The sequence below is a fragment of the Barbus barbus genome (assembly GCF_936440315.1).
Source record: "Barbus barbus genome assembly, chromosome: 42".
Lineage (NCBI taxonomy): Eukaryota > Metazoa > Chordata > Actinopteri > Cypriniformes > Cyprinidae > Barbus > Barbus barbus.
The window spans coordinates 1662127-1686145 of record NC_136720.1 but is presented as its reverse complement, the minus strand read 5'-3'; the positions used below and the strand labels follow the sequence as shown (position 1 = coordinate 1686145).

The following is a 24019-nucleotide window of genomic DNA, read 5'->3' as shown; positions in this document are numbered from 1 at the left end:
CAGCGCTCTCAGAGGAAAACAGTTGGAAGAGACTGAAAGTCAGCAGGATTCATCTGTGGTGCAGGTGTCTGATTCAATACAATACAAACAACCAAAAAAAGAGAAAAAACATTTGTGAGCATGTTTATATCAGGAGCATCTATATATATATATATATATATATATATATATATATATATATATATATATATATATATTTATATAGGTTTTGTAGTCATAGTGTTGCGAAACATCAGACTGAGAGGGATCCATTTGCAGCTCTTTATTCTCAGAATAGTCAGACAGAACAGGGTAAATCACCGGCAGTAGAATCAACGTAGAATAGGCAGAAATCGTAGTCAGATAAACAGGCAGAATGGTCAGGGCAGGCAGCTTACAATCAGAGTCCGGGTAACAATCCAAGTCGGGGCAACCAGAGAAGAATCACAGAGTCGATGAACCAGGCAGAGATAGCAACCAAAGTAAACACGGATAGTAAACGCTCAGAAATGACAGCCAGGGCAAATCAAGACTTCGCGGTGTGTGTGTGGAAGTGTGCTGCTTATATGTGTGTGTGTAAATGAGGTGCAGGTGTGGCAAGGCAATCAGGCCCAGGTATGAGGGATGATGGGAAACTGAGTTCGAATGAGGTTAGTACTCTGGGGATGGCTCCCTCTGGTGGTGCAGAGGGGGTGTGACGGGAGCCTCAATCATAACACATAGACTCATTCATGCTTTGTATTATCGTACAAAAAAAGAGATTTTATTTTTGAGAAACTAATTATTGTTTAGCATGCAATTATACTCTATTTTTGAACAGAGTAGGCTATTAATCATAAACATGTTCTAAACATACTTAGACTTGTAGCATTCATCATGTTACAATATACTCTCATATTACTTTTATTGTTTTATACTCGCGCCGTAAGAAATTTAAATACAATGAATTGCCCATCATATTCACAATGTTTTACTGGATTTCAAACATTTTAGTCAGGAATTATAGTTTGGGGAAAACCCAACTATGATTTTGTAGTCATATAGCCATCCTGAACATCATGTATGATTTTATAGTATAGAAGATATGATTCTGCAGTCATAGACTAACTCATGCTTTATACTATAAAGGATGAACTTTGCACTATAAAAAATATATTTTATATCTGAGAACTAATTGTTATCGTTTAGCACGCTATTAAAATATATTTTTGAACAGATATTATTAATAATAAACATGGTCTAAACATTCTTAGATGCGTAGCATTTATCGTGTTGTAATTTGGGAACAACCCATCTAGTAATGTGTTCAAGTTTATGTCACAATAACACGTTAACTAATGCAAAACATAAACATTACTTACTTATTCATCAAACTTTTGAGGAAATCCAGCCTTTACTCAGCGCGTCTTCTTCCAGAAAGTAACAGTAGCAGCGATGAACTCGTCACTGACGCTTTGTTTATGCTCCGCGCGCGCGTCACGTGGTTATTTACATGTGAACGCGAGGGGGCGGGATCTCATTAAAAATAATGAGTTAGACGGGACAGACTGAACATAGTGTTGGTTTCATACGGATTACTTCATCACAGAATATTTGTTTTCGATATGACTTACTTCATTTGAAAGTGGACACTTCAGGCTTTCTATAGAGATAACTCTCATGTGTCTGTGTTGAGTATTCGCTGAGTTTCACTTCATTTTAGTGACGCATTTCTGAAAACAGATCGCGGAGACGGAGAAGACAGAGAGCGCACCCTGATTGTTTTCTTTATTCTTCAAAAGCACAACGTTTAGTTGTTAGTATGAGTGTATACAAATAAAAGAAGACCCCTTACAGATTCGAATGGTGTATTGCTCTTATCTGAACGATCAAAAATGGCAGAGTAATTCAAGCTCATTTCTGCCTTATCAGGAAAATCTGCCCCAAAACGCGTATTCGCGTTTGGTCGGGCTCAGAGGGTTAAAGTTCCACTCCAAAAGGGAACGTCTCAGGTTACGCATGTATCCCAGTTCCCTGAGAAAGGATATAAATTATTTTTTTAAATAGTGTATGAACAAGAATAAATGTAAATTTACTGACATTTCAGACAGAGAAAATGTTGATTTCTTTGGAGGTGATGACATGGTTATTATGCTTAGAAGAAAAGGTCTCTGACAGGGTGAGACATCTGGCATCATTACACAATACCAGCAGCCAAGAATGCATTTTCCTTTAACGTGCAAGGACAAAACTGAAGTAGTAATTAGAGCTCCCTTTTTATGTGCAGGAGAGATTGCAGGTTATATAAAGTTTTGATCTTTCTGGCTGTTGACAACTTGAATAACTTGTTGATAACTTGCGTTTCATGAGCATATACTACTTGGGGGCCTGGACGAAGTGTTCAAGTCAAGTCAAGTCTGCTTTATTGTCAATTCTTCCACATGTACAGCACATACATACAGAGAATTGAAATTGCGTTACCCTCAGACCCTTGGTGTAAACAGTTAACATTAAACACGTTCAAATACAGATAATACGGTTTAAACATATGTACATACAACTTATAGCTATACAAGTACGGACATTGTAGAAAAAAAATAAAGAAATAGATAAAGTGGCATAAGGCACATGGCAGATAGTGCAAACCAGTTAAATAAAAACAAAACTGTGCAGATATATTTGTAGTGCAAAAAGAGCTTATCAATCTGAGAACATTGTAGAAAAGAAAAAAAAAAAAGATAGATAAAGTGACATAAGGCATATGGCAGAATAGATGGAGTGCAAACCAGTTAAATAAACCAAAACTGTGCAGATATATGTGTAGTGCAAAAAGAGCTTGTCAGTCTGTTAAATTGACAGGAGAACAGTCTTTTTATGATACTATCCGAGGAGGTAGTTTGCAGTCAATGCTGGATGAGGTAGTGATCAGTCCAATGCTGCACAAGTGAGAGGTGCTGGTCACGGTTTGTAAGTAGGTGGGGGTGGCTGGTCCTGGGGGTGTGGGGGGGGGGGGTCTCATAGTGTCAGAGTTCAGTGTTGTATGGGGTAAAAAGAAGGGAGGGGAGGGGGGCAGGGACGGGAGGGAGTTCAGCTTCCTGACAGCCTGATGTATGAAGCTGTCCTTCAGTCTGCTGGTCCTCGCCTGGAGACTCCGCAGTCTCCTCCCTGATGGCAGCAGACTGAAGAAGCTGTGTGTCGGGTGGGTGGGATCACCTGCAATGCGGAGGGCTTTGCGGGTGAGACGGGTGCTGTAGATGTCCTGGAGGGAGGGGAGAGAGACACCAATGATCTTCTCAGCTGCTCTCACTATTCGCTGAAGTGACTTGCGGCAGGATGCGTTGCAAGCGCCATACCACACAGTGATGCAGCTGGTTAGGATGCTCTCGATGGTGCCTCTGTAGAAGGTGCACATGATGGGGGTCGGGGCTCTGGCTCTTCTGAGTTTGCGGAGGAAGTAGAGACACTGCTGTGCTTTCTTGGCCAGTGCTACAGTGTTGTTAGTCCAGGAGAGGTCCTCTGTGATGTGCACACCCAGGAACTTGGTGCTGCTCACTCTCTCCACAGTTGCGCCGTTGATGGTCAGAGGGGCATGCTGAGTGTGTACTCTCCTGAAGTCAACAACAATCTCCTTCATCTTCTCCACATTCAGAGAGAGATTGTTGTCACTGCACCACCCGGCCAGGCGGCTCACCTCGCTCCTGTAGTTTGTCTCATCTCTGTTGCTGATGAGACCCACCACAGTCGTGTCATCCGCAAACTTAATGATCAGGTTAGAGTTGTGTGACGGTGTGCAGTCGTGGGTCAGCAGAGTGAAGAGGAGGGGGCTCAGCACACATCCTTGGGGGGCCCCAGTGTTCAGTGTGATGGTGCTGGATGTGTTACTGCCAACCCGTACTGCTTGAGGTCTCCCGGTCAGGAAGTCCAACAGCCAGTTGCACAGAGAGGTGTTGAGCCCCAGCTGGACCAGTTTGTGTGTGAGCTGTTGAGGGATGATTGTGTTGAATGCTGAACTGAAGTCTATGAACAGCATCCTGACATATGAGTCTTTTTTGTCCAGATGTGTGAGGGCTGGGTGGAGTGCAGTGGCGATGGCATCATCGGTTGAGCGGTTAGACCTATATGCAAACTGGAAGGGGTCAAGTGAGGGGGGGAGGACAGACTTAATGTGGTGCATGACTAGCCGTTCAAAGCACTTCATGAGAATAGGAGTGAGTGCTATTGGACGGTAGTCATTGAAACAGGATGGAGATGACTTCTTCGGGACTGGAATGATGGTGGTAGCTTTGAAGCATGTGGGGACAACGGCCTGATTTAGCGAGATGTTGAAGATGTCTGTGAAGACATCAGTGAGTTCCACTGCACAGTCTCTCAGTACACGCCCAGGAAAGTTGTCAGGACATCAGGACTTTGCGTGCATTGATCCTGCTGAGGGACCTCCTCACGCTGTCCGGGGACAGCGTCATCACCTGGTCGCCGGGAGGAGGTGGAGTCTTCTGTGCAGTGGTGCTGTTTTGTGCCTCAAAGCGAGCAAAGAAGGCATTCAGCTCGTTCAGCAGGGGGATGGTGCTGTCACAGGTCTGTGGTGGGGGCTTGTTGACCGTAATGGTCTGTATCCCCTGCCACAAGCTCCAAGAGTCTCTGCTGTCGCTGAAACGATGGGCTATCCTCCTGGAGTACTGTCTCTTGGCCTCTCTGATGCCGCGGGATAGGTTGGCCCTAGCTGTCTTCAGGCCCTCCTCATCTCCAGCTCTAAAGGCAGCGTTCCGAGCCTTCAGCAGTCTGTAGACTTCCCCTGTCCTCCACGGCTTCTGGTTGGCCCGGACAGTGATGGACTTTGTGACTGTTACATCATCAATGCACTTGGAGATGTAGGCAGTGACAGTCTCCGAGTACTCTTGGAGGTCTGTAGTGTTGTTGTATGTGGCAGCCTGTTTAAACATATTCCAGTCAGTGGTGTCAAAACAGTCCTGAAGTGCCTCTGACGACCCTTCCGGCCACACTTGAATCTGTTTGTGTATTGGTTTGATGACTTTGACGAGCGGTCTGTATGCAGGCATTAGCATGACAGTGATGTGGTCTGAGGCTCCGAGGTGGGGGAGGGGGAGGGCCTTGTAAGCTCCTCTCTGGGTGGTGTAAACAAAGTCCAGGGTATTTTTTCCCCTTGTTGGAAAGTCTATGCGTTGATGTATTTTTGGGAACACACTCTTTCAGTCTGCGTGGTTGAAATCCCCGGCCAAGATGAGAAAAGCATCTGGGTGGGCTGTCTGCTGCTCACTGGTGTGCTGGTACAGTTCATTTAGCGCCTCACTCCTGATGTTGTTGCTGGAGCTGGGAGCGATGTATACAGCATCGAGCAGTATGTCTGTATATTCCCTCGGTAGATAGAACGGCCGGCACTTAATAATCATAAACTCCACCAGGGGTGAGCAGTGTTTGCAGACCACAATAGCGTCGCGACACCATGCATCATTGATGTAAACACAAAGCCCGCCGCCGCGGATCTTACCTCCCTCGACGAGAGCTCTGTCAGCTCGATAGCATGTTAGCTGGTCGAGCTGTATGGCGCAGTCCGGTACGCTGTTGTTAAGCCATGTTTCCGTAAACACAAAAACACAACAGTCTCTTACAGTCCTCTGAGTGGAGCGGAGTAGTCGGATGTAGTCCAGTTTATTGTCCAAAGAGCGTACGTTCGCCAGTACGATGGTGGGGATAGCTGGCTTGTGTGGGTTGGCCGCTAGCCTAGCTCGGATACCTCCGCGCTTACCCCTCTTCTGCTTCCTCTCACGCCGCTTGTAGCGCCTCCGCTGTGGGCGAGGTGCAGTAGTGGGGGTCGGTGATGGAGTAGGCTTTCGGAGCAGTCCGAGGTCCCGCAGCTCTTCGGCGTGTGCTGAGTTTAACTCAAAAAATGTGATTCTGCCCACATCGAGCAGAAACTCCGATTTGCAGTTTTTCTCAATTTGCTCAGACACTAAAATCCATTCCATTAGCCAAATATCTTAAACTATAAAGAAAATGTATTTCTCTATAAACACTATTCCTGTGTTTCACACAATTTGCATATTTTTAAAAATTTTCTCCAAAACACTATTCACAAAGTCAGCAGTTTGCGATCAGGCGTTCAAAAACCATCGCTGGTTGTTATGTTTAGAAAAGGGGTCTTATCTGTCATTACTATACAATACAATGGGGGTTTTTTTCTTTCATGTATGAGGAAACCCTTCAAAATTTCTGTGGTTTGACAGTTGATTAGAATGAAGAATAGAATAGACATAGAATCCTTGAGGGATATGGACTAAGTGTCCCACACATCCATATGTCGGGGCCTATGTTGAGAAGAATGTCTTGCTGTGGAGGCAGAGTTTATACAAATGTTTGTTCCCCTGTTACGTCATTATGCACCTCAGACACAAATGAAGCATTTTTGGAGCTTGATTAAATAAATGCTTTATTTATGAGGAGGATGTCTTAAGCTATGAAACTTGCAGGATGTTTTAATGGTATAAAGATCATCACAAGTAATATTGATAGACCACACCCCCAAAACAGCAGTGAAACAAGACAGTGTTGTACTTCTCCTCTCATTTGAGCACGATGTTGAAGTACAAAGTGTCTGTCACCACTGGCAAACAGGAGTTTGCTGAGACAATAAATGACATATACCTGACTCTGGTGGGCACGGAGAGATCCAGTGACAGAAATATACTGGACAAATCCGTTGTTGACCGTTTTGCAAGAGGATCGGTAAGAATAGTTTTTTCCTTCACAAATTCAGCACAAACTCAATAGAAACAGGTGTGTCATGTATTGAATGAATGAAAGAAATATAACACATTAAATAGTACAGGTTGTTCATTTTTAAAAATGAAATTATTTCATTTATTTACTGATGTCAGAGGTGGAAAGTAACTAATTACAAATACTTTTGTTACAGTACTTGAGTATAATTCAAATGTGGTACTTTTATTGAATAAAAATAATCAACTTCGCTACATTGATTTTTCACCAAAAGTACAAAGAGGTGCTGATGGAGAAACATTTGTCTGACCCAGGGGTCAAAACTTCCAGTCCAGCTGGGGGGGCGGAGCGACTGGTGTTGTTGTTTTGAAACAGAAATGTTAATGTTTCTGTATTTAAGTTGAACGTAGGAAAGCCATGCTCTGATTTTAAATTGTAATTCTGACAGCTCCTGAAATCAGAATCAGAAAGAGTTTTATTGCCATGTTTGCTTGCGCATACAAGGGATTTGTTTTAGTGTCACACAGAGATAATAAAAATATGCGAGTAAAAATACACATATGTAAATATAAATAGACAAAAATTGAAAAAATAAAATGAATTGTATGTACAGTTGTGCTATAGATGATAAAATAGGAATAGAATAGAGTGAGATGCAGGGATGTACTAGGATGTAGGTGGTAAGAAATAAATAGAAGGTTATTGCACATATCTTTATTGCACAATTGGGGGAACATTTAACTGTTCATGAGGTAGATTGCCTGGGGGAAGAAACTGTTCTTGTGCTTGCCTGTACTGGTATTTCTGGCTCTGAAGCCCCGGGCAGATGGCAAAAGTTCAAAAAGGAGATGACTCTTTCTGAGCCCTTTTCCTCACTCTGGATGTATACAGTTCTGGGAGGGTGACCAGGGGAGCACCAATAATCCTCTCGGCAGTCCGAGCACAGAACAGACTCGATGATGGCCGAGTAGAACTGTTTCAGCAGGTTGAACTTCCTCAGCTGGCCAAGGAAGTACAGCCTTTGTTGGGCCTTTTTTACAATGGAGTCGATGTGAGTGTCCCACTTCAGGTCCAGCAGAGAAAACAGTCTTCTTGCGCTTGAATTGTTTAAAGACATATTAAAGGATTGATAAGCAGAATTGAAATCATGGGTCATGCCAATGATATTACCAGAGCACCAGCAGTTTAAGTAAAGCTGACCCTCTTTATCAGTGCACTCAAACTAAATGAATGAAGCACACTTAGTACAAAGCTGAAATAACCTCAACATTACCAACATAGCAATAAGAGATCATGCATTATGTACATTTAACTGATAAACCATGATTTTGATTCTGCTTATCAATCCTTTAATATGACGTTAAACCATTCAAGCGCAAGAAGACTCGCTGTTTTCTCTTCTGCACACAAACTGTATAGTGCGTGATACTGAGTCCTCTTACGTATCTTTTATGTCTTAAATGAACGTAAAGAGTTGAGAAAGAAAACGCATGTGTAACAGTATATTGGATCTGTGCAGCTCCTAAAGTGACAGCAGCCAAATATTCCTGCTGCTTTCTCTATAATAACATTAATCAAACAAAGACAGAAAATTGACTGAATAACTTCTGTAACTACATTTATATTGTATGTTTATTACAGTTTCTGCACCTGAATACCTGACAATCTTAAAACACTGTTTATTTCAATCGTAATTAATTTGTTCAATTGAATTACTTTGTGTGATTGCTAACTTGTTTATTTGTACTTTTTAAATTGCTGAGTGTTTACTTGTCCTTAATAATGCTTGAAATTTACATAATTATATTTTCATTCATAATATTCAGGAACAATGAAATATTTAGCAATATGACTTAGAATCAAGTGCCGGGTCTGGTGTGGTTGCACCGCTCCAAGGACCACCTTGCCCATACCCCACATAATATTTTTACTGACAACTATCTATTCACACCGTTGCATTATAAATATACATCATTCTTATGAAATGAACACAAATAAACACATACAGGTATATCATCGTAATTGTGTGTTTATGTGTGTGTTCATTTTTCATCAGTGACAACGTAACGGGATTCCCTGGAAGCTGAATACTTCTATGAGTCTCCCTTGTGAAACTGACATTACATGAGTTTTTAATGCTCCACATCGCCTCATTTTGGATAAAAATAGAAAAATAATACTAAAGTACATTGTACCACAGTAACTTGAGTAGTTTTTCAGCTACTTCAACCATTTAACTCTTAAGGCCATTGCACACTGAGTCCAAAATTTTCGTCAGAAATCTTTGCACGTAAAAAAATAAATACGTTGTGTCAATCATGTTTACACACTGCCTCCGAAACCTTCGTCCGTCATAAAAAAAATTGGATCAGGTTCGATTTTCTGTGTTTTCGCATCCGTAGCATGCATTTTGATAGGAAAGGATGATGAATACGAAAAAGAAGAAGAAAAAAAAACGGAAAAACGCATGCGAAAATTTCGGACTCAGTGTGCAAGGACTTTTACTTGAGTCATATTATTGTTCCATTCTTTTACTTGTACTCAGGTAAATTTTAAATATATATCACTCTGATTTAATTGTGGGTGTTGTCAAATACTCATGTTTTCTCACAAAATGTGGGAAAGCTTGCGTTATAATAACCCCACTTTTCCCTTTCAAAGCTTCCACAAATTTCCTCACGCATCCACTTTTTTCACAGCGATTAAAAGCATGTCATATAATCAAATTTAAAAAGGATGTTTGAGGAAAATACATGTTTCATAAAGAAAAGAACGATGTTGTATGACAAAACAAGTGATAATTTTTGCACACAACCTGTGTGATTCAGTTATGCCTAACAGAAGTTGTTGTTAAAGGTGGCATCTGTTGACATCAGTGTGAAGGAGCTTCTTGGAGACATAGTGCTGGTGAAACTTGAAAAGGAGAAAATCTTGTTCAATGATCACTGGTACTGCAAATGCATCAGTGTGACGACACCCTCTGGAGACAGCTTTGAGTTCCCCTGTTATCGCTGGATAGCCGATGAAAAGGAAGTGGTTCTTCGAGATCGCAAGGGTGAGTCCTATTTCATTCTGTTCACTATTCAGTCCTGAATGAAGCATGTCATAATTACTCTTGTTTGTGTGTCTGTATATATACATGTTTGTTTAGATCAATTGCCTCAGGATGATGATATGAAAGACTACAGGCGCAAGGAACTGGAATCCAGACAACTGCTGTTCAGGTTTGATGCCAATGACTACAATCCTGTGTAAATATTCAATCATGTGGTGGTGAAAATGTTTTTCAGCTTGCAAGTTTAAGATTGCTTAACTCTGCAAACACCAAACACAAGTCAGAATAGAAACCAAGCTGCAACCTTCAGGTCTCTGTCTTGAAACCAACATGGAAGTGACTTAAACTACAATTCATCGACTGGCTCCAAAAGGGAGTCAATCCCATAGACTCCCCATGTTAAAATGCCCAACTTTACAGCAGAAAAAAGTGGTTTTGGTCTATATAACTCATTTTTCCCTTCATGACAACTGTGAGGGGGTGATTTTTTTCCACAACTCATCCGTTTAAATTATATTAAGCCTTGAGTAACAGGTGGATTGCTGCTTCTGTCACCACCGTCACGCTAGGGGGGCGTGGTTTCAGCAACCAGCTCCACCTTTTTGCCCATTTTCGATTATCCAGGAGTGACGCGCTGCCAAGATGGCGTCGGCCGGCTCCGTGCAGTTTGAGCTTCAAAAATGCTCTTCAGAAACCTATGGGTGACGTCACGGACACTACGTCCATAAAAAACCTAGTAGAGGAACACATCTTTGTTTAAAACAGGATTGCTCAGGGACTAAATAGATGTCATCAATGCATTCAATGCAGCTTTTTTCAATTGGTTGGATAATATCAAGGCACATGCACATATCACCTGAAATAATTATCAGTCCAAATAACTGTAATATTAATTTTGCGGTTTCTTGAAGGTGGACGGAATGGTGCCCTGGTTTCCCCATGAGCATCGATGCCAACTCAAGCACTGAACTTCCTTTGGACGTTCAGTTTGAAACTGAAAAATCTGTGGACTTCTCTTTGAATTACATTAAAGCGTAGGTTGTGTTCATCCCTTTTTTTTATTTACGCATGTTATAGATTTCCTGTGACACCGTTTGACTGTTTCTAGGAAATATCTCAAAATAAATGGAGAAACGAGCATAGCTTAAATTGAACCAGATGCTGAAACTCTGATAGTGAGCATTCAGCTGTATTTTCCCATGATCTTCTCTTTCAGGATTAGGAATCGTGGTCTTAATACATTTATGACCGCGGTCCAGTCCTCTTGGAAAGATATTGCAGATTTTGAAAAAATATTTGTGAAAATCAAGAACACTGTGTCAGGTTTGAATTGTTTCTTTTCTTTTATCTACTTTTCTCTAATACTAAAACAATCTGTCCACTGATGGAGTATAAATTATTGGCTAAGGCACACATCATTTGCATACTCCTAAACTCACTGGCAGCTGACTTTATTCCCTTTGGCAGATTATGTGATGCAGAACTGGAATAAGGACTACTTTTTTGGCTATCAGTTTTTGAATGGCTGCAATCCTGTGATGATCAGGAAGTGCATGAATCTTCCAGACAAGTTTGCAGTCACACAGGAGATGGTGGAGGGTTCCCTGGACAGAGGTCTCACACTACAAGAGGAATTAAAGGTCAGAAAAAATGACACCACACTAATAAAAGGAAAATAATATAATATAAAAAAAATATTTTTTATACGGCACTTATCAGGGTACCCAGAGACACTTTACATGAGTTAGAAATATTAATAAAAACAGTACAATAAAACCTGTAGAGCACAACAATCCCAAATTAAAAGCAATCCTATTTTTTTAAAACATGGACAGAGTTCGTATGAATTATATAGAATGGAGTAGAAATTCTCCAGTGTAACTCCAATACTAAATACCTTTCTATTACAGGCAGGAAACATCTACATAGCAGACTATGAAATACTGGAGGGAGTGCAAGCCAATGCCTCAGACCCAGATACCAAGCAGTATTTGGCTGCTCCCTTCTGCCTGATGTACAAGAACAGCCAGAATGAAATCCTACCAATTGCTATTCAGGTGCCTGTAGAAATCATTTTGTAAAACATTACTTTAACATTTTTAAGTAGTTTAAGCACCAACTTTTTATTTTTGAGTTTTTACCAAATACTAATTTTGGGCTTATTTTGCTATCTAAAACAGCTCAGTCGTCAGACCACTTTAGGAGTGGGGAACACAGTCTTTCTTCCAAGCGATAATCAGTACGACTGGATGCTAGCCAAGATGTGGGTGAAATACGCTGACTACAGTGTACACCAGCTGGTCACACACCTTCTCAGGACACATCTGATATCGGAGGTTTTTGCCATAGCCATGTACAGACAGCTCGTTGCAGTCCATCCTGTATTCAAGGTAGCCATCCTTTAATGCTTTCATTGCTATCAGATTTAGGGCCAGAATTACTAACACCTTGCACCAGTGCAAACCCTCTTTTGATGTAAAAACATCACTGTCAGGTTTTACCAAAGACATGCAATGAAACATTAGTGACAAAAAGGAAAGGATGCATTTTAATTTGGCGATCAAAATATTACAAAATATTAATAATATTTTTTTTTGTCTCAAATATGGCCATTTCGAGAGAGAGAGATGTGTGTGTGAATTGTCTGCATTGATAAAGACTTATTGATACTTAAAAGAACATTGGTATCCTTTGTCATTGCCCTTGCTATAAAAGCAAAAAGGCAGGGTGTTACATTGATTTTGGCACAAAGCCCCTTACCTGTGGTACAAACACTGAATCAAGTTGTAACGACTGGCTTTAATGGTAGATGTTACAATTGTAAAAATGGGGTCAGATTAAAACTGTGTGAGGAAAGATTAGATGTACATGTCAGTCCTTGTCTTGTGTTTCCCCTCCTCTCGTGTCCCTATTTGGCCATCCTCGTTCCTTTAATTAGTAGTTAATGTGTCCCCAGCCCTGCATGTGATTGCCCCACACCTGTTTCTGTTCGTCCTTGCTAATTTCCCAGTGTTTATAAGCCCTGTGTTTCCTAGCCCCTGTGTCCGGTCTTAACGTCATTGATGTTCGTCTCTCCCCAAGCTCCTTGTCTCATTGTGTGTGTTCAATAAAAGGGATTATTGATACCTCCACGTCTCCGTGCTCCTTGTCTCCCGAGAGGGAACGTGACAGTACAACAGTTATAAAGTGAATAAATTATGGAACTTAAAACAACACAATAAAACTAGAAAACCTAGGCTGTTAAAAGCAAAGAGTTCTTTAGTTCCATACTATAAATCAGTCCTTAAGAAACCTAGCGTGCTGTAAGTGTCCACTGGTGTATATACAAAGTCCACAGAAGTGATAGTCCAGTGAAGCAAATCCAATGAAGTGAAGAGCTGGAAAGGTAAATCCTTAAAAGTGACTCCACTGTTCAGCCAGTGAATACCAGTTTGTGACCGTCATTTTGTTTGCCATGCTACTTCTTTTATGTTCTTTTATTTCCTGTGATGTGATTAGTCAGAACCAGAAAATGGCTAAGAAAACATTAATACCTATTAAAACTCCAATATGCAGAAAACCACAATAATATATTGAGCAGGTAGAAAATGTTTCTTGTGTGACCGTGTCACATAGTAACCTAGAGTAGTTTGTTTATTGAAGGCCTGTCTTTTTTAATATGCTTCATTTTCTCATACAGTTGCTGATGCCTCATGTCCGTTTCACCATTGCCATCAATGCTGCAGCTCGTGAAAAACTCATCTGTAAATCTGGGCTCTTTGAAAAGGTATCTTTAACTCTGCATAAACAGTGCCTTGTAAGGGACCACAACTTTTGCATTCATGTTTATCTCTGTCTCTGCTTCGTTAACAGGTCTGAAGATGCAAACGGTTTTAACCTTTATGCTTGGCTGTAATGCTTTAATGCTTGGCTGTCCTATGGACATTTTTAAATTTTTCAGGATTATTATTATTTCCTATTAGCCCAGAATGCTGGGTCAGAGTGTCTTAAATAGTGTCTGTTATTGGAAACAGGTGAGAGTGTAATTAATGAGCATGATGGGAAATGAAGTCCAAGATAAAGTCCATGTGGTGTGTATGTGTTTGGCGGCCTCTGGTGGTGAGCCAAGAGCCCGACCATGACATATTAAATGCTTTATCAACTTTATAATTTAGATTTAAAAACAGACAAAGATGATGCCAGTCTAATCGAGATGGGCAAACTATTCCAAAGTCTGGGGGCAATTACAGAAAAAGCACTGTCGCCCCTACGGGGAAGTCGTGGCCTAATGGTTAGAGAGTCGGACTTGTAATCCAAAGGTTGCGGGTTCGAGTCTCGGGCCGGCAGGGATTGTAGGTGGGGGGAGTGAATGTCCAGCGCTCTCTCCACCCTCAATACCACGACTGAGGTGCCCTTGAGCAAGACACCGAACCCCCAACTGCTCCCCGGGAGCCGCAGCATAAATGGCTGCCCACTGCTCCGGGTGTGTGTTCACGGTGTGTGTGTGTTCACTGCTGTGTGTGTGCACGTTGGATGGGTTAAATGCAGAGCACGAATTCCGAGTATGGGTCACCACACTTGGCTGAATGTCACTTCACTTCATTTCAACTTTGACTTGGGAGTCGACAAAAGTCTCTGTTTTAATGACCCGAGTAATCTGGTTGAATGGTGCTCAGTCAGTAGAACAGAAAGTAAGATGGACCCATACCATTTAATGATTTGTAAACAAAAAGTAAAATTTATAATGCACTCTGTAGCGCACCGGCAAGCAGTGTAATGAACATAAAACCGGAGTAATATGATCCCGTTTATGAGCACCCGTTAAAAGTTGTAATTGTAATCGGGACTGAATGGCTAATCCCAATGTAAAGAGAATTGCAGTAGTCCATCACTGAAGAAATAAAGGCATAGATTACTTTTTCAAAATGTTTAAATAAAAGAAAAGTCTTTACTTTCGATAAAAGTCAGAGCTGGAAAAAGCAAGATTTCACCACATAATCAATCTGCCTGTCAAATTTCAAAGATTCATCAAACACAACGCCCAAGTGTTTTACCCACGGTTTCATGGCCGAGGACAACCCACCAAAATTTATTTTAGGAGTAGCAGAGGAATCAGAGGGAGCAAATATAATCATTTCTGTTTTACTCTCAATTAAATTCAGATTGTTTAAAGAAAGCCATGGCTTTACTTCAGTCAAACAGGCCAAGAGGTTATCCAAACCATCTGAATTTCGCTTGAGGGGCAGATAAATTTGTGCGTAACAATGGAATGACAGCCTATATTTTCTAATAATAGAACCAAGTGGCAGCATGTAAAGAGAAAAAAGAATTGGGGCCAAGATAGAACCCTGCGGAACCCCACACGATAATACAGCATTACTTGAGGTATACTCTCCAAACTTAACTGAAAAGCTTCTATTCAAAAAATAAGATTTAAACCACTCCAGTGCACTGCCTGTAATGCCTACACAATGTTCCAGCTGGGCAACAAGAACAGCATGATCTACTGGATCAAAAGCAGCTGTTAAATCTAAAAGCACAAGAACAACATATTCACCAGAATCACCTTATTAGTACATCGTTAAAAACCTTCAACAAAGCAGTCTCAGTAGAATGATTTCTTCTAAAACCAGATTGAAAAATTTAAAAAACTTCATTATCTGCTAGAGGACTATTTTCTCCAAAATCTTCACAATAAAAGACAGGTTGGAGATGGGTCTAAGTTTGTTTTTTTAAGCAAAGGGTGAACTGTTGCATGTTTTAGCAAATCAGGAGTAATGCCAGTTTCTAAACAGCGATTTAACATGATCAGATGATGGGAGCCAACAACATCAGTTACTTGTTTAACAAATCAGGCTTCAGTAACAGGGTAAACAGCAGTGTAACCCATAACGCAACGTGAAGTGAACGTTCAATAGGCAACTGGAAGTTCTACATTAAGCACCCCCTTATAGCAAAATATCACGATCCTGTTGTTTCATAACACCTCTGTGAATATTCAACTGTGAGATTGGTAGCCGAATCAGGCTCCTCCTATCAAAGCGCTGAATCTTCGACTATTCGGGGTCACCCTCAGTATAAAGGGAACTAATATTCAATATGCTTTATCATTAGTTTCTCTGTATTTTACACATTTTTTATTTGTTGAACACCAAGTAAATTGTTACTCTTAAATTGGATTGGATGTTTTTTGTATTTGCTAGTTCGGGGAACAGACACAGTTTCTGTAGTGCGATATCTAGATAAAACAGGCCCTGTGTTCTGAGGAGGCCTTTGAAAATGTAAAACACCTAGTTACAGAAACTCCCATACACTCTATGATGTTACAAAGCCCACAGTCGTCAGTACAGATGCGAGCAACTATGGTGTGGGTGGGGTTTTGCTGCAGGACCCTGATGGACATCTGAAACCAGTCCAGTTAAAACAGTCCCAGGGAGAACAAAGCCTCCTGATCTATAGTTCCTACCCCCTTATATACTAAATCTTGTGAATCAAATGCACTGACCAGGCATGAAGAAACCAGGAAATCACAAATGGGTCCAGTACAGCATTATGGGAAATGGAGTTAACATAACATCACAGTCAAGAGATAAACATTTGACATGCTTAATAATTCCTTTCACTTTTCACATGGTATTGACTTAAATTAAATATTAATATTTAAAGGTGCTACAAATACCAAAACCCCATTACACATGAATATAATGTTCGAATTCTAAGTTCAGTAGTTGTTACATGAGTTCTGTATGTTTTTGATTGTTTGTTTGTGAAATTACAGTCTGACAGAAAGATTTGATGTGCTTGCAGGAATTTCTATTTATATACATTTAATCAATACTATGCTGTGTCGATCCCCCCCCCCCCCCCACCCCTACTAGCTGTTGGCTTTAGTTTCTGTTTTGTTAAATTCACTGCACTTCTTTAAAAACAAAAAAAGCATTTATAAAATGTAATTGAGACAACAACAACAAAAAATCACTGGTGTCCTTCTACTTCAAAGGCTAATGGCACCGGTGGAAATGGAATTGTTGAAGTGATTCAAAAGGCCATGAAGACCTTAACCTACAAGTCCCTGTTCTTCCCTGAGGCCTTGAAAGCTCGAGGAGTGGACAACAAGGAAGATCTGCCCAACTATTACTACAGAGATGATGGCATGATGGTCTGGGAGGCAGTGAAAAGGTAGTTGATAAATTACACAAAAATGTACAGATGTTCATAACAATAAAGTAATTAGTAAAGCATTTGACACCAGAATTTATTTTTGAATTTGATGATTCATCATTTAATTTGATCTTCCTCCAGTTTTGTTTCTGATGTGGTCAGGATCTACTACAGCAGTGATGAGACCGTTCAGGAGGACGAGGAGATCCAAGCTTTTGTTCATGATGTTTGTTTCTCTGGTATGAAGAATTGTCCTGAGAGTTGTGGTGAGTACAGGATAAATTTACTAAAATGTAACTGTGTTTATATCTGTGCAAGCACGCAAGTGTGAATGTTTGTATGATTACATATGTATTGTGATAACATGGCAGACGAGATGCCTTTAATTGCATACATGAGGTAAAATGTTGCCAATGTTCACAGAGTTTCCGAATTCCCTGAAAACTCGGGAGCAGTTGGTCGAGTACTTGACTGTTGTGATTTTCACAGCTTCAGCACAACATGCTGCTGTCAACTTTGGACAGGTGAGGTTAGACATGCTTTACTGAATAAATATAAACTATGGCTTGGTTAATATCTATAGGCTGATATCTGTACTGTGTTCCAGTATGACTGGTTTGCCTGGATCCCCAACTGTCCTTGCACCATGAGGAAGCCTCCTCCCACACAGAAGGGACAGGTGGATATGAATTATATCATGGAGAGTCTGCCGGACCGTGGACGTTCCAGTTGGCATCTAGGAGCAGTTTGGGCCCTTAGTCAGTTCCAGGACGAAGAGGTTTGATGACTTATCATTCATAACTAGTTTGAATATACTTGCTTCCCACAAAATTGCTGAAAAAAGTAAATGGTTTTGTTTTGTCCAAATCTTCTCCCCAGCTGTTTTTAGGCGTGTATCCAGATATGCACTTCACTGAGCAACCGCTCATCGAAGCCACTAAGACTTTCCGCAAGAAATTAGCTGAAGTGATCAACATCATCAAGAGGCGAAATGAAACTTTGGAATTGCCCTATTGGTATCTGTCTCCAGACAGAATCCCTAACAGTGTGGCCATCTGAGAGAGCATCTGTGGGAAACATTCCAAACCACATCTGATTTTAACCAGTATATGCATAGCATAGAAAATATGTAGGCTGGGCTATTTGGATCCACATCACAACATAACTCCATCAACAAAATCCTTGTTACAGTAACTGTAAGGATTTTAGTGAAAATGGTAATCTGGGTAAAAAAAAAAAAAGATTAATACAAATTATTCAAAACAATTAATGTCTATACAAAATAAAAACAAATAAATGTGCTGTCAGCATTCACAGTAATTGAAATGTGGTTTATTTATGGATTTTCATCAGCAACAGTTGTGTGTGTTAATGTGTTACTTCAAGAGAGCAAGCATCTGTGTTGTTGTTTTATTTTCTATTCAATTTCATTTTTATAAAAAAGTTAATAATCATTACTCACCAATGTAGTTATGATGTGATCATTTAATCATGTATTAATTTTGGTCACACTTTATTTTAATGCCCAATTCTGGCTATTATCAAACCATTAACAATGACTTTTATCACAATGAACTCCTAATTTGCTGCTTATTAATAGTTAGTAAGATAGTTGTTAGGTAGGATGAGGGATGTAGAATATGTGCTTTATAAATACTAATAAACAGCCAATTTGATAATAGTAGGCATGCTAGTAAGCAACTAGTTAATAGTGAGAATTGGTCCCTATACTAAAGTGTTACCTTCATTTTATTACATTAATCATTTGTTCCTCATTTTATTATTCTTCATTTGTGTCATTTTATATTGCATATTACTTATCATTTCATTTCTATTGTTGTTTAATCTTATGATAGTGGGGTTTCATAACATAATAACTCTTGTTGGATTTGTACTGATTAAATGAAGTCTGAGCATTGAAACACGTGCAACTAAGATATTTAATAAACCAACTCTGCTCATTTTTACCATGACTTTGTTTTCCGCTTTCTGCTCTTAGCTTTCTTGGTCAAATTCTCTGATAGAAGACTGATAATACACCAGACAAAATGGATATTTTCTGATAGGATTTGACATCTGAGGTTGGAAATCTTCTATAGAAGTCTAACAGTGACACAAATATATTATTTTGGTGTTGGCACTCTGGGAACTCCACTGTGTGAACCAGTGTCTAAACACACCAATCTGATTGGCTGAACATACTGATGTCATGACATAGTGTTGTGCTTCACCAAGTTCATAAATAGATTAAATACACACTGACAGTAGGGCTGGGTGGTAAAATGGAATATAATTTATATTAACATGTTTGCATATACCCATTTTGTTCCTACCCATTAAAAAGTGCATCATGATTTTGCCTTTGGTCTTTATTAACAAAATTCCAACAACATTTTGATGATCTATAGAAGCCCATGAGCATGAATATTAAACTTTATATAGCCTTTGTTTCAAGGCTTTCAGTAGGAGGAGTTAAAGAGCAGTCGAGGCAAAAAGGGCCTCAATGATACTTTCTTGAATATGTGTATATTTGGTGAGTCGCTACTCACGACCATACCATGTTCATATAAAATAGCTGCATCTGTTCCTTCGGGACCTCCAGAAACAAATGAACGTTGTTTTTTGCTTAACTTCTGCATCTATATGAATGTCTTGTTTTTCCATGGCATGAAATTAAGTGCTTTCAGTTGACCGATTTAAAAGAAAAAATGACTGTTAAAAAAAATAATAATAATAATAAAAATGTGACTGAACTAGTAGAAATATTTTCTCAACTTCTCATTGATTTAATGTTAAATCAAGATTATATTTCAGTTGTCCTTTCAGTGTTGTCAACAGAAGTATTGTAGAATCAACATTGTATGATAACAATGAATCAAAAATGTTGATAAAATTATTATTTTTTAAATGACAACATTGGAAATATTGATTAACTGGTACTTAGATAAACGTTAAAACGTAATGTCTGGAAAGCATCTACTGTATACAAAAATCTGATAGACATCTCTAAGATGTCAGTTTTACATATGTTCTAAATCATAAACATCATTATTTTGTGCCTCTTTGGGATGGCATAATAAAGCGTTGTTCACTTGCAGAACACAAGCTTCTAGAGGCTCAGATGTCAAGAGTAAATGACGACTGCTATATTCATTATTACATCCAACAACAAAACACCTCAATCACAATCTCAGTCTTCCCCTGCACCGGAGGCGGGCAGCTCTCAGCTCACTCAGGGTGGGTCTGAGGCAAGCCGCTAGTGTCAATCAACTATAGTGGGAGGGGCCTGTACAGAACTACGTCATTCTGACAGGACCAGACAAGGGAAGAATGAACAGACTAGGGGTCGGCAACCTTTTCGGCATGATGTGCTATTTTTAATTTTGTCTGGTTAACCGCTGTGCCAAGAAATGAACCAGTTCAAGAAATGGAACAAAAACTGGCAAATAAATAAATTTTGCCAGGAGCATAAGCAGAAACCGAATCAAAATCAAATTTAATAGTTCTGAACAGAAACTCTTATTTGAAATGGCCATTAACCAGTTAATGTTATTTCTTCTTCATGTGTTTCATTTCACCATAGAGTGACAGAAGACCAGGACATCGAGGATTTCGCAAGCAACACAGACAGCAAGAGTGTGGAGGGAAGCTCCGCCCACTGCACCATGTCTGAGGGTGAGCCGAGCTCTGTGGACTATTTGGATATATATGCAGACATCCCCCCTCTTCTCCCACCTTTGTCTGAACTGTCTGCCATTCCTGAAATGACGATGGAGGTTGTTTCCATATAGCTGGCGCTCCCGGTGCTGGGAGTGGCCTTATGGTGTGTGTCCCCTGAACACTCTGAACACCCGCCCAGCCTCCCTCTCCCACCTCCTCTGTATCAGTCTTCACCATCACCACCACTGTCTCCTGGCAGTCCCTCAGCCAACCATCTGTGCGGTGGGTTCTCCACAGGTCTGCCAGTCTCCATCGGCGATGTGGCTGGAGGATCCCTTGTCTCTACCTCCAGCCTCTGGAGTCCTGGACTCCGCCTCGGCCCTTCGACCAGCAGCTCCACCTTGGCTCCAAGCTCCCTCCTCTCCGCCATGCCCCGTCAGTCCACCAGTTCTGCTGGGTTCCCTCCTGCTCCGCCTTGGTCTGTCGTCGACCATCCGCTGCCTTGGGACTCCACTCCTCCAGCTACACCTCATCCCTCCAGGTCTGTCAGGATCCTCCTTCCCTCCGGCTCCACCTTGGACCTCTGTCGCTCCGGCTCCACTGCGTCATTCCGGATCCCCGCCTCGGTCGCACACACCTGAACTGCACACACCTTCCCACACCTGAACTGCAGATAAGAGAAGATGATGTGCGCCAGGTCTTCAAAAAGAACAAGAGAAGGAAGGCCCCAGGCCCAGACGGTGTGACACCAGCCTTTCTGAAATCCTGTGCTGACCAGCTGGCCCCCATCTTCACACAGAGCTTCAACAGATCACTGGAGCTGTGTGAAGTCCCCTCATGCTTCAAACGCTCCACCATCATCCCTGTCCCAAAGGAACCCAAGATAACAGGACTTAATGACTACAGACCTGTGGCTCTAACGTCTGTGGTCATGAAGTCAGTAGAAAAACTAGTTTTGGCTTATCTTAAGGACATCACTGGACCCTTAATAGACCCCCTGCAGTTTGCCTATAGAGCAAACAGGTCTGTGGATGATGCAGTCAACATGGGACTGCATTACATACTGCAACACCTGGACAGACCAGGGACTTATGTGAGGATCCTGTTTGTGGACTTCAGCTCGGCCTTTAACACTATCATTCCAAACCTCCTCCTGCCCAAACTAACTCTGCTCTCTGTCCCCACCTCTATCTGTCAGTGGATCAACAGCTTCCTGACAGGCAGGCAGCAGCTAGTGAGGCTGGGAAAATACACATCCAACACCCACACGATCATCAAAGTCTGTGTTCTCTCCCCACTGCTCTTCTCTCTGTACACCAATGACTGCACATCTAAAGACCCCTCTCTCAAGCTCCTGAAGTTTGCGGATGACACCACACTGATCGGCCTCATCCACCAGGACAGTGACGAGTCTGCTTACAGACAGAAGGTTAAGGAGCTGGCTGTCTGGTGCAGTCTTAACAACCTGGAGCTCAACACGCTCAAAACTGTGGAGATGATCGTGGACTTCAGGAGAAACCCCCCTGCTCTCCCCCCACTCAGCATCATGAACAGCACTGTGACTGCAGTGGAGTCATTCAGATTCCTGGGCACCACCATCTCTCAGGACCTGAAGTGGGACATTCACATTGACTCTATTATAAAAAAAGGCCCAGCAGAGGTTGTACTTCCTTCGCCAGCTGAGGAAGTTCAACCTGCCACAGGAGCTGCTGAAACAGTTTTACTCTGCCATCATTGAATCTGTCCTCTGCACTTATATAACTGTCTGGTTCAGGTCAGCTACCAAATCTGACCTCAGAAGACTACGGAGGGTAGTCCGGCCTGCTGAGCGAATCATTGGTACAACCCTCCCCACTCTCCAAGAACTGTACTTATCCAGAGTGAGCAAAAGGGCTGGTAAAATCACTCTGGACCCCTCACATCCAGCACACTCCCTCTTTGAACTGTTACCATCTGGTCGACGCTACAGAGCTCTGAGCACCAGAACGAGCAGACACAGGAACAGTTTCTTCCCTCAGGCAATCCATCTCATGAACATTTAACTCTTAACAATAAACATGAGACAACACTATCATACTTTTTATTTTTATTTAACATACATACTTATTACATTTCAAATTTGCACCTAACAGACCTGTACATAACGAATTGTCTATTTTGTATATTGTGTTTGTGCTATTTTGCATATTGTCCATTTTGTATATTTGTACATTATTATTTTTATTTTACGTTTTTATTATTATTATCTGTATCGTGTCCTGTCGCTGTCATTCTGTCACACTGTGGAGCTACTGTCACTAAAACAAATTCCTCGTATGTGCAAACATACCTGGCAATAAAGCTAATTATGATTCTGATTAAAAGTTAAGGCACCCTATGATTCAATTGCTTGTAGATCCACTTTTAGCAGTAAAAACTTGAATTAATTATTTTCTGTACGACTTTAGCAGTCTCACATCGTTCTGGAGGAATTTTGGCCCACTCTTCTTTACAATGTTGCTCTAGTTTATTGAGGTTTGTGGGCATTTGTTTATGCACAGCTCTCACCACACCATTTGAGTCAGGATGAGGTCTGGACTTTCCTGGACTTGGACTTGTCCAGTCAGATTGTGAGGGTCGTGGCAGCCCGTAGTAAACTTGCATCCGCTAGCGAGTCTGGGATGTGAATCCATCACTTATCTATCTATCTTGGCGTATGACAAAGAATAGAAGACAGGATCACAGCCGTGCCTCTCGTTTCTTACGGCTGCTCCACACGCATGCTGGATGGCAACCAAACGGACAGTGCTCCGCTGTCACGAACGGAGGTAGTCACCACGCGAATCATGCCAGTTATTTTCTCTTAAAATAAATAAATCTCTTCAATAATGCCATAAATATATTTTATTTATCAATTAACTTCTATTAACTAAATTAAATCAACATTTGGTGTGAGCACACTATGCCTTCAAAACAGCTTTTGCCCCATGTTCACTTGCGCATAGTTTTTCAGGTAGCTTTGCAGGTAGGCCTCTTGAAGCGTCTTGGAGACGTTAACGCGGTTCTTCTGGATTTAGTCTGTCTCAGTTTGTTCCGTTTCTTCATGTCATTCCAGACGAACTGGATGATGATGAGATCAGGGCCCGTATTCATGAAAAATCTTAGAAATTCTAAGAAATGTGGGTGTTTCCTCTTAAAATTAAAGAAAAGATCCTAGTAAAGAAAAAAGTAATTCAGAAAGCATCTTAACCCTTAAAAGAGGTCTTTAAGGTCCAAAATTGTTAGGAGTATGGACAAGAACTTTTAAGGAGCGTAAGAGTTTCTTTAGCAGCGGAGAAAATGGACGAAACATGAAGAGGGAGAAGAAATGTGTTGCACACAATGCATGACAGTGAGTTAATAAGACGCTACACATTAGATCGTGCAGGGATCATGTTTGTGACCGATCTTATTTGAGACACTCTAACATCTCAGACACCGCGCAGGAATGCC

The 24019-nt window shown here is 41.0% G+C and overlaps 1 protein-coding gene across 2 annotated transcripts in view; it reads left to right on the top strand.

Annotated features, from left to right (window-relative positions):
• The first annotated feature begins 6489 nt into the window (after nucleotides 1-6489).
• Nucleotides 6490-24019, top strand: part of LOC306861610 (polyunsaturated fatty acid 5-lipoxygenase-like) — a 587266-nt gene continuing 569736 nt past the window's right edge. Inside the window, exons 1-14 of one of the 2 annotated variants that reach the window (XR_013783488.1) lie at nucleotides 6490-6699; nucleotides 9550-9748; nucleotides 9845-9917; nucleotides 10660-10782; nucleotides 10965-11071; nucleotides 11216-11388; nucleotides 11659-11805; nucleotides 11929-12138; nucleotides 13428-13514; nucleotides 16728-16906; nucleotides 17030-17154; nucleotides 17312-17412; nucleotides 17496-17666; nucleotides 17768-18084. Coding sequence is in view for 1 of the 2 variants with exons in the window: in XM_079403987.1 (XP_079260113.1) it covers nucleotides 6550-6699; nucleotides 9550-9748; nucleotides 9845-9917; nucleotides 10660-10782; nucleotides 10965-11071; nucleotides 11216-11388; nucleotides 11659-11805; nucleotides 11929-12138; nucleotides 13428-13514; nucleotides 16728-16906; nucleotides 17030-17154; nucleotides 17312-17412; nucleotides 17496-17666; nucleotides 17768-17947 (2025 nt within the window). In the remaining variant the exon portion in view is untranslated. Of the gene's footprint in view, nucleotides 6700-9549; nucleotides 9749-9844; nucleotides 9918-10659; nucleotides 10783-10964; nucleotides 11072-11215; nucleotides 11389-11658; nucleotides 11806-11928; nucleotides 12139-13427; nucleotides 13515-16727; nucleotides 16907-17029; nucleotides 17155-17311; nucleotides 17413-17495; nucleotides 17667-17767; nucleotides 19242-24019 lie in introns of those variants that run through there. The other variant, XM_079403987.1, reaches the window with a different exon arrangement.